General features: G+C 44.8%; 1 protein-coding gene across 5 annotated transcripts in view; it reads right to left on the reverse strand.

Annotated features, from left to right (window-relative positions):
• The window catches only part of LOC6542673 (plectin), a 34,362-nt gene that overhangs the window by 7,872 nt on the left and 8,972 nt on the right, over positions 1-17,518 (reverse strand). Inside the window, exons 8-13 of one of the 5 annotated variants that reach the window (XM_026979499.1) lie at positions 5,963-7,345; positions 2,822-2,911; positions 2,517-2,762; positions 1,665-2,153; positions 1,287-1,319; positions 92-208 (exon numbers count right to left, since the gene is read on the reverse strand). In XM_026979499.1, the coding sequence (XP_026835300.1) occupies positions 92-208; positions 1,287-1,319; positions 1,665-2,153; positions 2,517-2,762; positions 2,822-2,911; positions 5,963-7,345 (2,358 nt within the window). Of the gene's footprint in view, positions 1-91; positions 209-1,286; positions 1,320-1,664; positions 2,154-2,516; positions 2,763-2,821; positions 2,912-5,962; positions 7,346-12,685; positions 12,967-17,518 lie in introns of those variants that run through there. The other 4 variants (XM_026979503.1, XM_026979502.1, XM_026979501.1 and 1 more) reach the window with 4 other exon arrangements.

Consider the following 17,518-nt stretch of genomic DNA (forward strand, 5'->3'; position numbering starts at 1 on the left):
AGCTAACTAAAAGAGCATTCAGATATGCATATCGATATGTGTATATGGCTGTCTCGATTCGCAGGCAAATGGGGGAGCATGTGGACCATACCTGTGTGACTCTCAGCTCGGCCTGGGTGCGTCGCAGCTCGGCTGAGGCCTTGTCGGCCCGCTCCTGGGCTCGATCCAGCTCCTGGGACGTGGTCATCGTGGTCCTGCCAAAGGTTGTCTTTCGGCGGAGAACGGGAAACATACAAATTAGTTGGTTGGCCAAGGCGGATGGGGCGACAAGGATAACGAGTGCAAGACAACAATCGAAAGCAGTTCAAGGCATTAGCAAATGTGTTTACAGATATGGATTCGAATGCGGGTGACTGGAGGTGATGAGGCGATGAGTCGATGAGTCGGTGAGTCCAGCAGGCAAGCTGTTTACCATGGATCCGAATGGAATCCATGAAGCTGTGAATGATTCAATGAGCTTGTGGCATTTTGGATTTCGACACACACGTTTCTCTCGTATTTGGGTGCATTTGACGCTTGGTACTCTAAGTTCGGCTTGTAATTGGGCTGCTATGGCGCTTAGTAAACTATGTGGATTAGGCTGGGTCAGCGGCTTTGGCCGACTTACCGATATCTTGCCCGTTTCGAACATTAACTTTTGTACGTTCTGCAAAGTACGATACGAACAGATTTATATCTTAATCTTAGGGTACGCTTATACGGTGTATGCATGTTCGGCGGCCATACAACTTGTTCACACCTCCCACTGTCTGCACAGCGATTAAATCAAAACCCAACTATGTAGGCGAGTGCTGCTAATCCTGTCTAAGTATCTAAGTGCGCAATATGTCGGGGCTTTATCGGATCTGAAGTTGGCTAGGTTCGACTTCAGCCTGCTGGCTCTAAGTGGCGAGTGATGGTCGATGGAGTGGAGTCGATGGCAAGCCAAAGTACTACGTGTTTTGGGTGATTAGGGTTATGGTTACAAGGTTCTAAATTGGATGCGATACGTTATATGTGTGGGCTATACATCAAAGGTGCGCTTTTGCATAATAGCGATATTCCATATTCGTTTTCGATGCAACTAATTACCAATCTTACTTTCAGTTTGATCTTAGAACAAAGCCAGCTTTGTGACATTACCAAAATACAAGTATTACTAAGGTCGATTGAATTCAAGGCCATTTATACAACAGTGAACAATTTGGTGAAGGGATTTCAAACTACGTTACTCGAAAACTACGATACTCGATATTATGCAATCTAGTTGGTAATTGGAAGTTTGGAATTCGGATTTTTGGGCTTACTTTGTGTAGTGTGGTCTGTTCTTCTAGCTGCATCTATATTTGATTTATGTCGGGTGAGTTTTAATTCAGGTTGATTGGTTGTTGTAGTTATTATAATTGTAGTTGTTGTAGTTGGGTAGTTGGTAGTTGGGATGCGTAATGTGTACATGTAAATACATATTCAGATACAGATATAGATATAGATATAGATGTAGATACAGATAGCACACAGATATGTGTTTGTATGCATATGGGTTCATAGATTATCAATAGCAGTACGAGTATGTATGCAAGTCTCTCGATTATATGTACACAGCGCAAACATACATACGAATTAGACTGATGATAAGTTATGTTGTGGCTAATGCTGGGGAAGAACTGGTCATAATGCACGAGTACCTGCGAACGCTCCAGATCGTGTTTCAGCCGCTCGTTCTCCAGCTCCAGGCGGGCGATCCTCTGCTTGGTGGACTCCCAGTCGGCGCTGCTCCTGCCCATCTCACAGGTGGCCTTCTCCAGCTCAGCCTTCGACTTGCCCAGTTCGCTCTGCGAGGCCTCCAGCTTGATCTCCAGCCGCTCCCGCTCGGTGACCGCCCGCTCCAGGCGAGTCTGCAGCTTCTCCACCTCGCTCTCGGCGGCCCGCAGCTTGATCTTGTAGTCAGCCACCTCGCGCTCGTGGAGATCCCGCTCCTCCTGCTTCTCGTGCTCGGCCCGGTCCCGCTGATCCCGCAGCTGGGCCATCTGCTTCTCCTTGTCGCCGATGGCCTCCTCCAGGCTGGTCAGGGCGCCCTCGGAGCTGCTGTGGTGCGCCTGCATGGCCGACAGACGGGCTCGCGCCATGTCCACCTGGTTGTCCTTCTCCTTCAGCAGATCCTCGAGGTTTTCAATCTAGCGGAAGAGAGCGGCAATTGAGCAGTGAGCACCCATCTAAAGGTAACCTCATAACCAAGCTATAGATCTTTTCGATCTGGAAAACTTTGGTGTGCTAGCAGTTTTCCAAGATATTTACTATCACTTTCAAAGGACTGACTACTTTTGAAGATTCTTGTAAACTGAATATATTATTTAAATTTGTATAATAAAATCTCTGAGCATTAGGCTTAAGTAGAATGATGTTAAGTTCCCCCAATTAATGTTTAATCATAACTATTCTTGCATAATAATAATATTTCAAGCACAATTGGCTCTCTCTAGTCACAAGCAACCAATTGCTGCTGAAAGTGGAGGGATAGGTGGGATGGGATGTCTAACCTTGCGCTGCAGCACGCTGATCTTGCGGTCCTTGATGTCCATGTGGTCCTTGAGCTCGGTGAGCTCGCTGGTGAGGCGGTTGCGCTCCTGGACCGTCTGCAGGGTGCCCTGGGTCTTCTTCTCGATGAGGCGGTTCTTCTCCTCGAGCCGGGCGCGCATCTCCTCGACATCGGTCTGCAGCATGTTGTAGTGCTCCTCTTTGGCACATAGCGACTCCTTGAGCACCGCTATGTGCCGCTGGTAGTCCTGACGGGAATTACTTTACTGTGCAAACGGAAAACTTGAGCGCTGGCGTTTCAATTTACCTGATGCTGCTCCTCGAGGGTTTTCATTTTGGCCGCCATCGCCAGGATCTCTTGATCCCTTCTCTGTATTTCAAGACGGAATTCGTCCAGCTGAGTTTCGAATCGGATGGGTTTGGGTGGTGGTTTGGTTTTTGGGTTGGTTGGAAAGGAACAAGTACAGATAACATTAGATCAGAGAGTGTTGCCACACATGGTGTGCCTGGGCCGGGGACTGATCCTTAGCCAGGACTACGATTACTTGGTGGTTGGTGTTCTTGGTCTGCTTGTTGTCTCAAGTATCATTTGCTGTTGCAACTGAGTGTGAAATGAGCGAGTAGGAGGTGCGGACAGCGAGCTTACGCTTGTATAGAATGATGATATAGATTGATTGGTGGATGGGTAATGCCTTGGGCCCCCATCCCAGTTATCGGGTTCAGTGGTTTAGTTGGTACTTAACCTTAGCCTAACCGCCTCGTTGGGTGTCCTGTTCGGTATAATCGTGTCGTGGGATGGTCTGTTTTGGTGTGTGTCTGGTGTGCTTTTCTTTTTTCTTTTGGGGGAAAGTGGGTGGGAGTAGGGTGTTCTGAACTAGTTGGTGGCTTGGCTGCATTTCCGTACGATGCTCGGCGTTCGGTTTTCGTATGTAATTTTATTGTTTGCTTTCGAAAAGTTTCCATTTTATAATGCTTACAGCTTAGGTTAAGTTTAACAGATTTCGAGAATATTCTTGCTTGTCGGAATTAAGTCTGAATGCAATCTTAATTAGGTTTACAGTTAAATCATTGTATAAATAGTACATCCCGTGGGATCGTAAATGTATATGCGTATAATAGAATATTAACCATAATTATTTAAATACAATACTAGTATATAGAGAGTTATGTATAATGTGTATATCTTATATCAATATTCAAATGCCTCGTTTCTCTTGTTCTGTTCGTCGTCTTGTAGAAAAGGGTTACAAATCAATCTGAGTCGAAGAGGAGAATCAAGTTTGGCTGAGCAACAAGAACAGAAGTAGGAAAAGCAAGTGGATAGTATCTTTGTATCTATTTATCTATTCACACGCTCGCACATTGTGCTATCTTTCGAATTGGCTAGTGATAAGCTTTTATCTTTCGGTTACGCTCACATTCTTTGGTGTACATATATATATATTTACGTATATATATAAATATACTTTATTTACGTATATAAACAATTGAAAAATGTTTATCTATGAACACAATTTCAGTTTTTGTTTTACGATTGCTGCATATTTTGGGGGATTTCGAACTACGAACTACGACTAGGCAAAATTAAAGTAACTCCAGACTCACATCCCCGTATCATTTCATCTAGTATATATTTAAACACTACTTTAACAAGATTTTTTACTTTCTTTGAGAAATATCTACGCGTAATTTCGATTTTCAAGCACAAAAAACAAGTTAGCACACTATAACCGATAGTTCGACTAAAAGGTTTCTATGTTCAAAAGTAATCAGTAGTAGTAAAGTCTAGCATGCATTCACTGTGAATTCGAAACAATTTCTTTCGGGTTTCCTTGGGGCTCAAACCAAATGTTGCACTCTACATATATATTTTGTATACCTATCGATGTCTACCGATTTGTTAGTGTTGTTTAAAGCGCTTCTTCGAATACGAAATACAAACACCAGTTGAGTCGAGTACATAATAATACAATATAGTATTCGCATAGACACATTTTGAATGCTCCTTCGATTCACTTTGCTTGTTTGTTGTCTCAGACACACAAAAACTAATTCAACCAGGCGATCCAAAGCGATTCGATCCCCATCACCCATCACCTATACGGCTATACGGCTATAGATTGCACATACAAATTTCCACGATTTCGTTCATAATTGACCTTCATTGCTAATCACACGCTAGTTTGTTCGTAACTCTTGCATTTGCTTTTGCTGGGGAAGGCGTTTGGGGCACTTAAAACGAAGTGTTGCACTTAAAACGGAGAAAGTCGAGTGGGGTAAATAATTTAGCAATGCACATTATGCCCACTAATGCGAGAGAGAAAAAGTTATAATTGGATTAGGCTCCTGGTTAGTTAGGCTAGGTAGTTAGTAGGTTGGGTATAGGAGGTCCTTGATGGCGCGGAAATACTAAGTCCATGCAAGGGTTCGTTACTTACTCGCTTAAGCTTAGATTAAGCTTAGATTAGTTTAGTTTAGATTAGATAGAGTGTGTGTCTGTGCTGCACTAACAATTGGCTAAGTTGTCGAATGTTCATACTAAGTACGAGTTACTCTCTATAGGTTTTGATTTAATAAATTTCAAGCTTCATTTTCGTTTTACTTCTCGATTTCGATCTCGATTTCGATTTCGATTTTGTTTTTTGTTTTTCACAGGCGAGACAAGTTTAAAGTAAACGTTATATCATTTCGCATTTCTCCTCTTGTGTATATATAAATTGTTGTTACGTGTGAGTAAATCTCATTTAGTTTTATATACAGTCTTTTACTTCTGAGAGTCAAGAGCAAGGTTCTATAATTTTCCACAAAAAAGAAAAAAGGAAAACATCCACAACAATTCGAATTCGCAGCCGAACTCGGCTTTCGGTTTTCTTAATGCCCTGAGTGCTCTATGCAAAGAACGTAAATCCAAATGTTTAAACTAAATCGGAGTAACATTGGAATCTGTTAGCTTTGCCTTACGCTTCACTGTCTCTACTTTAAAATGGCACATGAAACAATAGTTCTCCTCATCCACATTCTCCATCGCGAACGTTCCTAACTTAGCCTAGGTCTTCTAAGAGTATCCACTTTATTATCATATATGTTGTATATTGTTTGTATAATACTTGGTGTCATTTCTTCTCCCTACGCGACAACTGGTTGATGCAGAGGAAAGCGTTAAATGCAGATCGGCCAGCCGTCTATATCTTAATCGGTATATAGCCGCTTATAGACGGTTAGCCCTTCCAATCGGGATCGTTTGCTCTCTGATTGTTTTATATATAGGATGCAGATGCTGATGCTGATTCTGATTAATGAGGCTGATTGATGATCATTTTCGATTTTCGATTTACGATTTTCGATTTTCGATTTTTCGATGTCGGGGTCGTCAGATATCGGGAAAGGGGATTTCTCGGTTTCTTTAGGAGTCTAGGGATAGCGTGTCTACGTCAAATTTAAAACTTACTTGTCGCTTATGCTCTTGCGGCAGTTTCGGGTAATCTAAGTCTAGTTTCGAGTATGGCAGATGGTGGTGATGGTGGGCTTGATGCGGATGCGGATGCGGCTGCTGCTGCTGATGGTGCGAATGCGAGTGCGGGTATGCCGTGTGATGCGAATGATGCGAGGAGTGGTGCGGATGCGAATGCGAATGCGTGTGCGAGTGGGCCGCATGATGCAGTCCATCCACATAGTCCCTGGCACTGCTGGCCAGCGTTCCGCCAAACGGACCGCTTGTGTTGGCCAGCGCCGCCAGCGGATGCGTCTGCAGATGATTCTGATGCTGGTGCACATGGTACTGGTACTGCGGATGCATCTGCTGCTGCACCGACGCCTGGATGTGCGAGTGTCCCAGCGGCGGTCCCTGCGATCCGCCGCCATAGTGCTGCGTGCCCGCGAACTGCTGCTGCAGGTTGTAGGCCAGGGCGGCCGCCGAGGCTCCCGTTCCGGATGCGGCTCCCTGGTTCTGGTAGTACTGCGAAATGGCGGGATTGGAGGCGTGCAGCGACTGGTGGGCCATCAGCTGGCGCTGCTGGAAGGGTGCCAGGGGATTGCCGTAGCCCAGATCGCTCTGGTACGGACTCCCGTAGCCCCCGTACTTGCAGCCATAGCCCGCCGCTGTCGTGGTCGGGTAGCTGGACACCAGATTCGTTACGGAATAGGCCGGACGCAGTCGGGCAGCCGCTGCAGCGGCACTCTGGGCCGCCGTCAGCTGGGTGGGCAGCACCTGCGCCTGCGGCTGGAAGTACATGTTCGGCTGCGAGGAGAAGCTCGTGGACATCTGCATAAGGTTATCGTTGAGGTACGGCGGCGATGTGTCGCCCGGATGCAGGGTGGGGTAGCTGGACACCACTCGACCCAGGCCCATGCCCACTCCGCCTCCGCCTACGCCTACGCCTACGCCTCCGCCCAGTGGCGTGGTCACCAGCTGACCCAATTGACGGGCCTGGTTCGTGAGATTCAGTATCTGCGAGCTGCGCGATATCGACTTGTGTGCCTCGTTCAACAGATTCACAATGTTCGAGGAGCTGGTCTGCTGCAGCGGTGGTGCCGGATACCCGTAGACATCATTGTACATGGTGGCCGACGGCAGGCCGGCAATGCTGTAGCGCCTTCTCCGTATAGGCGAGGTCTGCTGGCACGGTCCGTAGACCTGGGGTTCGTACAGTCCGTATCCGCCGGCTGCCGTCGAGGTCGAGGGGCCGTACAAATCGTAACCAGGCGGGCCGTAACCATTGCCCGAGCCGTAGGACAGGGGGCCCGCACCCAGACTTCCCGGCCCGTAGTACTGGCCAATAATGTCCGGCAATGGAGGACTGCTTCCGCTGGCGCCCGTGTAGTTATTGTACATCTGAAACGGGCGATTTCAAATGGTTGGTTGCTGTAACTGCTGTGACTGACTGACTGACTGGTAGTTGGGTTTTGGTTGGTTGTTATCTGTTATCTGTTATCTGGTATCTGTTATCTGGTATCTGATTCTGTGGTGTCAATATAGAGAGCTCTCTCTTTTGGGTCTGTTCTTGGGTCTGGTGTTGTTATCTGTTATCTGTTTCGCTTTTCCGGCTTCGATGCGTTATCGCTCACACAGCTTTTGGCAGCTTTTGCTCTTGGTTTCTTGATCATGATCGTGGCTTAACAAACATTAGCTATCTATCTGTATACATACACACATATACATATATATATTTATATATTGAGGTGATTTGCACACATATGTATAGTAGAATTGGCTTACATTTAACATAGCGTATGCGATTTTTGCCCGAAACACTTACGGACTATTCTGGCCCCATATTTGAAACGTGATTTATTTGCTTAGTTCTTGTTATCATTATTTTTGTTGTTTTTCTACAAGTTCATCAGTTTGCTTCTTGTTCGACTTTTTACACTTTTTGCGCTTAATTTACAATAAGGTTTTGTAATAGAATGAGTTTGGTTGATTATGAGTTATGATTTTTCGGTACTGTTTGGTTTGGTTCTCTTTTCGTTTTTCCATTGGTTAACTTTCGTTTGGCTTTATATGGTTAGTTATATAGTTAGTTCTGAGGCACTTTCAACGGCTCTTGTAGGCACCCAAAAAAAGTTCAACAAGGGCGGGGGGTTGGGCTTACGTGTGAGTGTGAGTGTGTGTGGGTGGTGTGATTGTGTGTGTCTGCGAGAAAGGGGGTGTGGTTACGGGTTTTGGGGGCGTAGGGAGAGGAGGCGCAACATGAAATGTGTGTCACTTGGTTGACATCCACGAGGATGTCACTGGTTTTTGTATCTATTTATGTGTGAATGCCTGTATCTTTGTAACTGAACGTGTATGGGTGGCCCTGTAAGTGTGTCTGTGTGTCTGGGTGAATATATCTGTGAATGTATCTGTGTGTCGATGCTTCTCTTTTGTTGCTGTATTGGACTTGGTTCGTATGATCGACGCGGCATACAAATGCAACTCGGATTCTGATTTCGTATTTCTCAGGTTTATTTTTTGGGTATTTGAGTACTTTAGTATTGCGGTATTTTTGGTTTTGTACAATTTGCTTTCGGTATCTTGTTTGTACGCAGAAAAGAAACATAAATATTCGTATAACAATATATAGTTCAGATGCATTATAGAAATAACGTGCAAAAGTATATTTGTTAAATAATTTGGTTCTGTGTGTTGGAGAAACAAACAAAATATATATTCATATAGTTGTTTAGACAGACAGTGAAAGAGAGAGACAGAGAGTGTGTGTGTGAAAGAGACAGTCAGAGATTGAGATTGATATTCAGATTGAGATTGAGTTAGAGAGAGACGGTTACAAAGAGACTTATAGAGAGAGATAGATGAAAAGAACGCTAGTTGTGTGTGTGTCGTGTCAGACAGAGCAGAATATCACTTCTTTTCTTGATTCTTTCCATTCGGAGAGTGTGTCTTTCAGTGTTGGTGTGTTGGTGAGAGAGGGTCGGAACTGTGTGTGTTTTGTGTGTGTGTGTGTGCGAGTGGAACCCATTATGAACAGAGTGTTGTAGTTGTTGCATTGCATGTTATGTGAGAGTTATAGTTCGATTTCGATTTCGAGTGGATCCGGTCAATGTTTGTAGATAGTTGGTACGTTCGATATTTACAAAAACCAAAAAGTAATATATCATACACAAACACGAGCGCACACGGACACATGTGAATGTGTGTGAGTCAGGTGCAACGACACGACAACAATTGTTGCCTATTTTTCGGCCTCGAGATGGGCTTGGAATCTGGGCTTTTTGGTGGGCGGTGGGTGGCGGGTCGGAAGATTGGTGGTTATTTGGGTCTCGGTCTGTAGTAAGCGGAATAACGCAATCAATATCAAAAACAACATACTGAAGAGTAACGTATTTATATATATATATATAAATAATTGAATTTGCAGATATTCGAATATATGTATATATAAAGAGCGACAGAGACAGAGAGACAGAGAGAGAGAGAGAGAGTGTGGGAGAAAGAGAGACAGAAACAGAGAAGTAGGAGTATATATTCATATGTTTGTTAGCCATATTGTGGATATATATACACGTCATAATTGTTTTATCATTTTATCGTCAAAAAGTTGTCAGTAAATGAAAGATTTGCTTTCTTCATCTTTTCTTTCCTTTCTTCCGTCTACTCGAAGTATTAATCAATTTGTTATTGCTTTCCCTTTGGTCCTTTTTTGTTATTTATATTTATGTTGATGTTATTTTTTGGTATCGTGCGAAAATATTACAAAAGCATATTGTAAATAGTTGCATACGTTCTTTTCGATTCTTGGTAAACAAATTTGTTTTCATATTTGTCATAGCATTTCTTCAATTGTTTTTTGTTTTTTTTTTTTTTTTTGGTGATCGCTTTTAGAACAACAACAAAATATATGTTTTTGATGTAATTAAAAAAGATCAATTCTGGAAACAAATATATACTTTGAATTCATTAATTGCGTCGCTTGATTGATAATTTATTATTCAAGACTGCTCGCCTACGTTTTAAGACGTTTTTGTGTGGATTTAATTTTGGTTCATTAAGCCAATTATTGGAGCCATTACAATTCGATAAGTTTCGTGAAAAAATCATCTGCATCTTTTGGCAATAAAATGACAAAAGAATTATTCTTGTATGCTAAACAGATCACAGTTCACTAATGGTTTGTTAATTCGTATCTGATCAATTCAGTTGAGGTTTTACTTTCTGATTTGCGATAAATGTTTTACTTTGATTTCTAAGGTTTGCTCTTTGGTGTGTTGGTTAAATGTTATATATTACTTTTTGATTATGTAAGAACAGTAAGAAAAAGGAGTTCAAAAATCAGCGTTCCGTTCAAAATGCTAAGTTTAAAGTTTAACAAACATTTCGTGAGTGTGTGTGTGTGTGTGTTTGGGTGTGTGTGGGGTCACAAAGTAAAACGAAAGTACAAAGCGAGTGTAGAAAACTATACTATATATACTATAATTAAACGATTACACAAACAACATTAAGACACAAAACATACATTTACATATTTCAACGATCGTAGTGAAACAAAGATTAGTATTAATTTGAAAAATGATGCCAAGAGAGATAGAGAGAAAGAGAGAGAGAGAGATAGAGCGAGGCAGGGAAGGAATATGAGAAAGAGAGCGCAGGTGAGCAGAACACTTAAAATAATGCCAAGAACTTTTGCTCACCCACGCACACACACACACACACAAACACATGGAAATGGCGGACCGAAATAACAACATTTTGGTTACAAGGTTACGTATACGTCACGTGTGTTTGTGTGGGACTACAATGGAAAGAGAGGGGCTACAAAGACGGAAAGAGAGATGGATGGAAAGAGAGAGAGAGAGAGAGAGAGAGAGAGGGAGGGAGCTAGGGAGAGAGTGAGAGAACAAAGGCAAAGTGGGAGGCGAAATCAAAAGCCGAGTGGGCTGATGTGTGTGGTTGTGTGTGGTTGAGTGTGGGTGGAAGTGTGTTAAGTGCCAAATACATGTAGCAGAGTGTATATTTTGTGGCTATTCAACCATTTTGTTGCTATTTTCGTTTGTTGCGTGCCCAGCAAAAATCACAAAATTAAAAACAAGCCCGTAAAACGGAGTCTTGCAAACCGAAAAGAAAGCTGGTGGTAACAATTTCAATTTTATGACTCCGTGGGGCAGAAGGATAAGGCCACAAAGAGGGGGGAGAAAGAGAGAGAGACTGTACCACGACATTGACATGTGGGCACATCACATCACATCACGCAGGACAAACAAAGAGAATGCAAAACATTATTGCGGCGGTCGGGGGAAGTCCCGCTTTTCAATGGGGATCCCCTTTTCCTCGCGTTAATCATGACAAATCATCACGTTCACGTTTCGTTTCGTTTGTGCTCGTGTTTTTTTTATTTTTTTGTGAGCAAGGCCAGACAGAGTCCCTTTCCCTATTGTGTCCTGTCTGCCATTCACTACCCATCGTCCCTCAGAATCCCCCACCTTAACCCATTGTCAGTTGCTGTCCCATCTCTCGCCTCCACGCACGTGCCTGATGGAAATGTATTTCAAGTGACATTTATGAAGTGCATCCCTGTTGGCTCTCGTTTTTCTTCTTTTTTTTAGAATTTCGGTGCGCTAGGCTTTTCTGTTAATGAGCGTGGATACCGACGGGTTAAGGCGAAAGGGGTGTTAAGGTTGCATGGCTGTGTACTCGTATATGCTTCTTGCACTTTTCTGCAAGTTCGCCCTGTTGCCGAATTTCACTAATTACGCAGAAAAGCAGGCAATGCGCTTTCCCCATTTTAGCCAGTATTAGTGTGTGTCTGTGTTAGCCCGAAAGTGTCCTGGTGTGTGTGTGTGCGCGGATGTGTGCCACTGTGTGTGTGAAATTTAATTTGCAACTCGAGGCCACAAAAGGACAGGCTAAACTAAAGAAGTTTAACCAGTTTTGTTTGTTTTGCGTGCAAGTTGCAAGCACAGAGAGAAACTCTCGAGCCCTATTCGCTCCTAATTTAGTTATTCTTAGTTTCTCTACCATACTATCCCGCAAAATACCACATCCTCTTCCATTAGCAGTAATAGTAGTAATGCCTTTTTTAACTGAGCCAATTTGTTCATCTTTGGTTGAATACAATTCTGTGTCATCCTAGATAAAAAATCGTTTGTATTTGGAGCTTCCCCTCTCAGTGGCGATATATCCTGAATCTATTTGGCCAAACATTGAAACCGAAACTGTTTTTCCTCTGCAGGAAGTTTTCATGTCCTTCCCTCTCTGCCCTCTTCCTCCTTCCACCTCCCCGCCCCTTGGGAGTTGCTCATGTTACGCCTTGACAGGACATTTAAATGGCTTTCGGTGTCTGGGTGCCTTGCAGCGCCTACTGCAGCGCCCCATTGATGGGGGATTGCCAATAGCCATCGTTTTGATTTACACTACACCCTGTGTACCAGCGCCACCCTTGGAATTTCCGCCCACAGACATTTTGGTTAGATGCATTTCGTCGGTTTGGTTGGTTTGTTATGCGAGCTGCCTTTTGGCTGATTGACTCCTTGAATGGAGTTGGAGTTGGAGTTCTGTGCTGTTCTGGTTCTTGGTCTTGTGTGCTGAGTGATGAGTAATGACATTGCGAGCTGAGCTGATTTGATGACTGGATGATGATTCGCTGTTGGTTTTCGTGGATTTCAGTTGCCGCAGTTGTCTGACTGACTGACTGGATGGGGTGACTGTTTCCGGTGGAAGCAGTGGGCGGTACAATACCTTGTAGTAGACATAGGCATTGTCCATAGATTTGTGGGTCTCTCGCCTGAGTCTTTAAGTGCTAATGTGGCTGCAATCGCAATGTTGCAGTGTTGCAGGGTTGCAGTATTGCAGAATTGCAGAATTGCAGTTCGTTGTACTTGGGCTTAGTGCTGCCTAGCTGCTATTTATGTAATTTGATCTGGCCGCCGTTGTTGTGCGCAGGTGTGTGTTATTGTAATACAATAATAGACTGCTGCTTCCACGTTACTTTTTCGCCTTTTCGCTTTTTACTTTACACCATTCACTCTCCACTGCTCCCCTGTTCCGCTGTGCTGGGAAAACTTGTATTTTCTTGGCGCTGCTTCCTGATTCTTAGCGCTGTCTGCTTAGTGCAAATGCAAATTGCGAGTGTGAGTGCGAGTGTAACCTTCTGCTCACCATACACACGCACACACTCTCACCGGGCGAAGGGACACGTACACGTACACGTATACGCACACGCACACTGTCGCACAGACAGGACGAGAAGCTATAAAAAGAAATTGTTGTTGTTTTTCTCGCTGTCCTTTGCTGTTGTTGCTAGTTAATGTTTGCTGCGAAAGATTTTTTTTGGGCTGCTGTGGCTGCTTAAGCAAAAATTATTGATTTTATGCTGCTCTGCTGCTCTGCTTTTCTGCTTCTGTGCTGCTGCTTTTCCTGCTGATTTTCCTACTGCTTTTCCTTCAGCTGCTGAACGTTGGGATGCAGGGTTTGAATTGAAATTGCACTGGCACTCTCGATTTAAGCTATTATTTTCACACAGACACTGACATTTACAGGTAAAGGCACAATAATGAAATGCTCGACATTCCACTTTATCTACATCCTTTTGCGGTCAAGGAATGGAATTTTCATTTAAATATTCTCCTTTTTTCCTGCACAGCACACGCGTTCGCGCCACGAGTGGGATCTTCTTTCGCTTTTCTATACGGTTGATACTGATGTTCGTGTGGACTTTTTCGTATCCTAGCACAATCCCAGTTCACTTGGCTTTGGCTCGCTGCCCACTGCCCAATTCTTTTGCCATTTGCCTGTGCCAAAACTCAATTTGTTCTGTGCGATTGGCGACGCGCTCTGCTCGACTCAAAATCAGTTACTTTTTTAGTCCGTATCTCGGCTCGTCGGCTGGAGCGTTGCGTGTACAACTGTTCGCGCCTGCGGAGCTTTTGCGACCACGAGGCTACTCAGCAGCATGGCATATCGCTCATCCGCACCGTGGCTCGGCCACTCGACGCTCGTCTGCTCAGCTTTCACTCGTCGCTCGTTCTGGGGGACTTGAGTCACTTGGATTTCGGCACTTGTGGGCTCAACTTTTGGCCCTCATTCGAATCAATGCTGCTTGCGCTGGGCTTTGGAAAGATTTGCGGCAGCTCGTTCACTCGATACTCAGTCATCTGGTTCTCAGAAATAGTTTAATGTTTAAACCCTTTCAAGTAATTTCAAATATTTAATATTCTTGATATTTAGCTTTAGATGCGCTAACTGCAATGACAATCTTTGCAAATTTAACTTTTGATTTAGAAGATTTCAAATATAGCCCTTGAACTTTTGCGATCCTGCACCCTGTATTCGCTTATTATTCCGAACTAAGCGATAACATCATACATCATGATTTAGCTTTGAGTATTTAGCTCGCAGTCAATCGGCTATCGGCACTAAGCTCACCACTCATCCGCGCAGCTTTCGGGACTCGGCACTCGTCCCGATTGAGTCGTTCTCCCCATATCCGCTCGCAGGTCCAGTCATGTGGTCTGTGGCACGAGAAAAGCTTCCCAGGCCGAGCGAGAGCTTTTACGTTCATTTACGCTCAAAAGCTGGCGGCAATATTGATTGCTTGCCACAGGCCAGTGGAGCGGGGTGCGGGGTGCGGCGGGTGATGGGTGGTGGGCGGTGGGCGTGGAAGTGGGAGTGGGCGAACTCGCTTTGCAGCTACTCGCTGGGAGCTTAACCCTGCACTGGCTGCGGCTGGTCGAAACGGCAAGTTTCCTGCAGCCGAAGGCCTGCGCACGACGTGTGCTGCACTTCTCGAGCAGCTGACTTGCGGGCGGTCCCACCTCTGCCACCTGCCACCTGCCACGCCCCCAATCCGGATCAGCCGCCCACCCGCACCCATCATCAGAAATGGCCCCAGCAAATGGCATGCCGCCGCAAGCGCCGTGGCCCACAAAAGTAGGCAACACTTTGCATATTAAGGCAGCTTCCATACAATTATTATGCTAAGTGGGCAACTCATTAGGCAGTCATTTGTTTTCGGATATGCCAGTACAAATTGAATGCCTCTGCGTCCGGCTAATCGATAATTCGTAGTGAAAACTCCCACCGCCACCTGTCTCCTAAATGCATTTGTATCTCCTTAACACACTTAACTTGCAGGGGTTTTTTTCCAGCGACTGGAAAATGAATTTTGCGGTAGGCCGCGTAATTATTTTATGCTCCCCCAGCCCCCACCCGCAAAAAAAAACAAAGCGCGCCGGCAACCAGCAGCATAATATATCAAGCGTTGAGCGCGGCCCACTGCCAACCATAACGAGCTCCAAGTACCCAGCACCCAGTCTCCCCTCGTGGCGCCATGGTAACCCCAAGTCTTCCGTGCCCATGCCCATTATTATTTATGCGTATGCATAGGACACAGGGCTGGTTCCTTCGCCGGCAACTTTATGTGTGCGGGTGTCGTGTGAGTTTTATTTAGTGACCTGCGAGTGAAATGCCTGCCACAATCGGCTGGCGCTGCCTGGGGGAATTTAATACGCAGGCGAGCAGTATTTTATGGTTTTTCTGTCAGGTATTAAAGCCATATGCAGTTTAAGCCCTTAAATTTACAACGGCGCGAAATTTTCACTGCTTCCTGGCCTTCTTTAGTTCAGCCCCTCAATTGCGGCACAATTTATGAGCTATTCAGCTAAAGTTGGGCAATCGCCAGTGATTAGACCAACAATTAGTGCATTTATTGCTCTTTTATATTTAGAAGCTGATATTGAATAATACTGCAAAGTGGCTTTGATGGAGCTGCACTTCAAGTAACTTTTCAGACGTTCCTTTCCAGCAAGTATGCATCCTTTCCCGGATTGTCCCAATTCAGAGCCACTTCTGAGGTTCGGCCCCAACGCACTTGAGTCCGCTCCTGAAGCGGCATGTGCCAATCCCCGTAAGACATCCACAGCCCCGTTCACCCCTTTTAGCCCGTTTGGGGACCGGCTTAGGTTGCTAATTAAAATTCAGCCATTGGCATCGTTTTGCATAGTTTCTAATTTGCCAGGGCGTTGCGAGAAGATAGAGGGGACAGAGGGGGCAGAGGGGGCAGGAGGGGGCGGTACAGGACATAGAACCGAGTGAGGGCGAGCCAAACAACATGAATATTTGAATATGGATCTGTGTGGTCTGGCATACTGAGCAGCATGCTAAGCTTTGGTCAACGGCGGTCGTGGGTTAAGACGGGTTGGATTGGCCCTGGTAAGGTCTTAAGCTCAGAAGCGTTCTCCTTATACATCGCATTTGGCATTTAGCATTTTTTGTTTTTCTTCTACGAGTAGCGAACACACACTCACCCTTACCCCTTGCTCCTCCTGAGCGAATTTCTTGATTTCACGCTCCAAATCAAGCTGTCTCGTTGTTGTTGTTGCGGGTTTCAGCCAAAGTGAGAAGGTTGAGCATCGCATAAGTTTGTTAGATTTGAGTACACATATTATGTATGTATATGTATGTGTGTAGATGTAAGACGAAAGTTTGGGCATCCAGCAGACAAAGTGGCGTCGGTTAAATGGCCATAAGAAGCTGACAATAAAACCAAGTGGGCCCCCCACCACTCGAATTCGCATTTTCCAGCAAATACAGGCGCACACACACATGCGTGTGTGTCCTGCTCCTCCGGCTTACATAAGAGTGAAAAAAGTCGATTCAATGCGGCTCAGCTTGGGCCAACTTGCTAAACAAAATGAATTATTGAAAGTTTTTCGCCCGAAAGAGGGTTAAAGGGGCAGGGTGGCCGTTGCAGCTGCAGCTGCAATAAATAGAATCTGCGCCCCGAAAATAGGAAATGTAAAACGCAGTGGCCTCGAAAGAACTGCGCCACCGATTGCTCTCTTTTTGCGGCCCTGTTAACGTGGCGAATACGCAACAACTTTTAATTGCTCGCCCATCAGAAGGTACAAAAAAAAAGGGAAAAAAGCGGTGGGCGAAATTTGTTTTCTTTTGTGTATGGTTGTGGGTGGCTTTTTTCTTTGGGCTGATTTTTAATTACTGCTGTCCGGCCGTGTAACTAAGCCGCATTTCCGCCCACCATTTGTTTGCTTTATCAGTGACAAATTAATTTCGAGCCTCGCCAATCGCCACTTGCCGGTCAAGGCGCGTTCCATTCAATTGGTATAATACAGTGCTATATACGAAGGACCTCCAAACCCACTGGCTGCAGAAAAAGCGAAAAAAAGAAATGTACAAAGCCTTACGCAGAAATGAAATGCGATTCCCGAAAAATGCCAGTGGGCGATGAGCCAAAAAAGATGGGCGGCGAAAACGCCATTTGAATACTTATTGTGCAGGGAGTGTGCACCATGGAAATGGTGGCCCCAAAAGGATGTTGAGCTCATGCAAATGGCTTAACGCCACGGGGACTCAGTGCAGAGCTGAGATAAAATACGAAGTTCGGCATTCATGGCAGAGCAGTGGCCATTCTTAGCTAATATCTGTCATTTTTATGGCCAAAGCACATGGATAATATGCAAATTTAAACTCCGAGGCTGACCCTTTCCCAAGCTTTTATTCTCGATATCCATAGCAATGGACAGCTGAGTGTTTAAAGTGTTGGTAATTCGATGA

The sequence above is a fragment of the Drosophila erecta genome, unplaced genomic scaffold (assembly GCF_003286155.1).
Source record: "Drosophila erecta strain 14021-0224.00,06,07 unplaced genomic scaffold, DereRS2 tig00000055-arrow-pilon, whole genome shotgun sequence".
NCBI lineage: Eukaryota > Metazoa > Arthropoda > Insecta > Diptera > Drosophilidae > Drosophila > Drosophila erecta.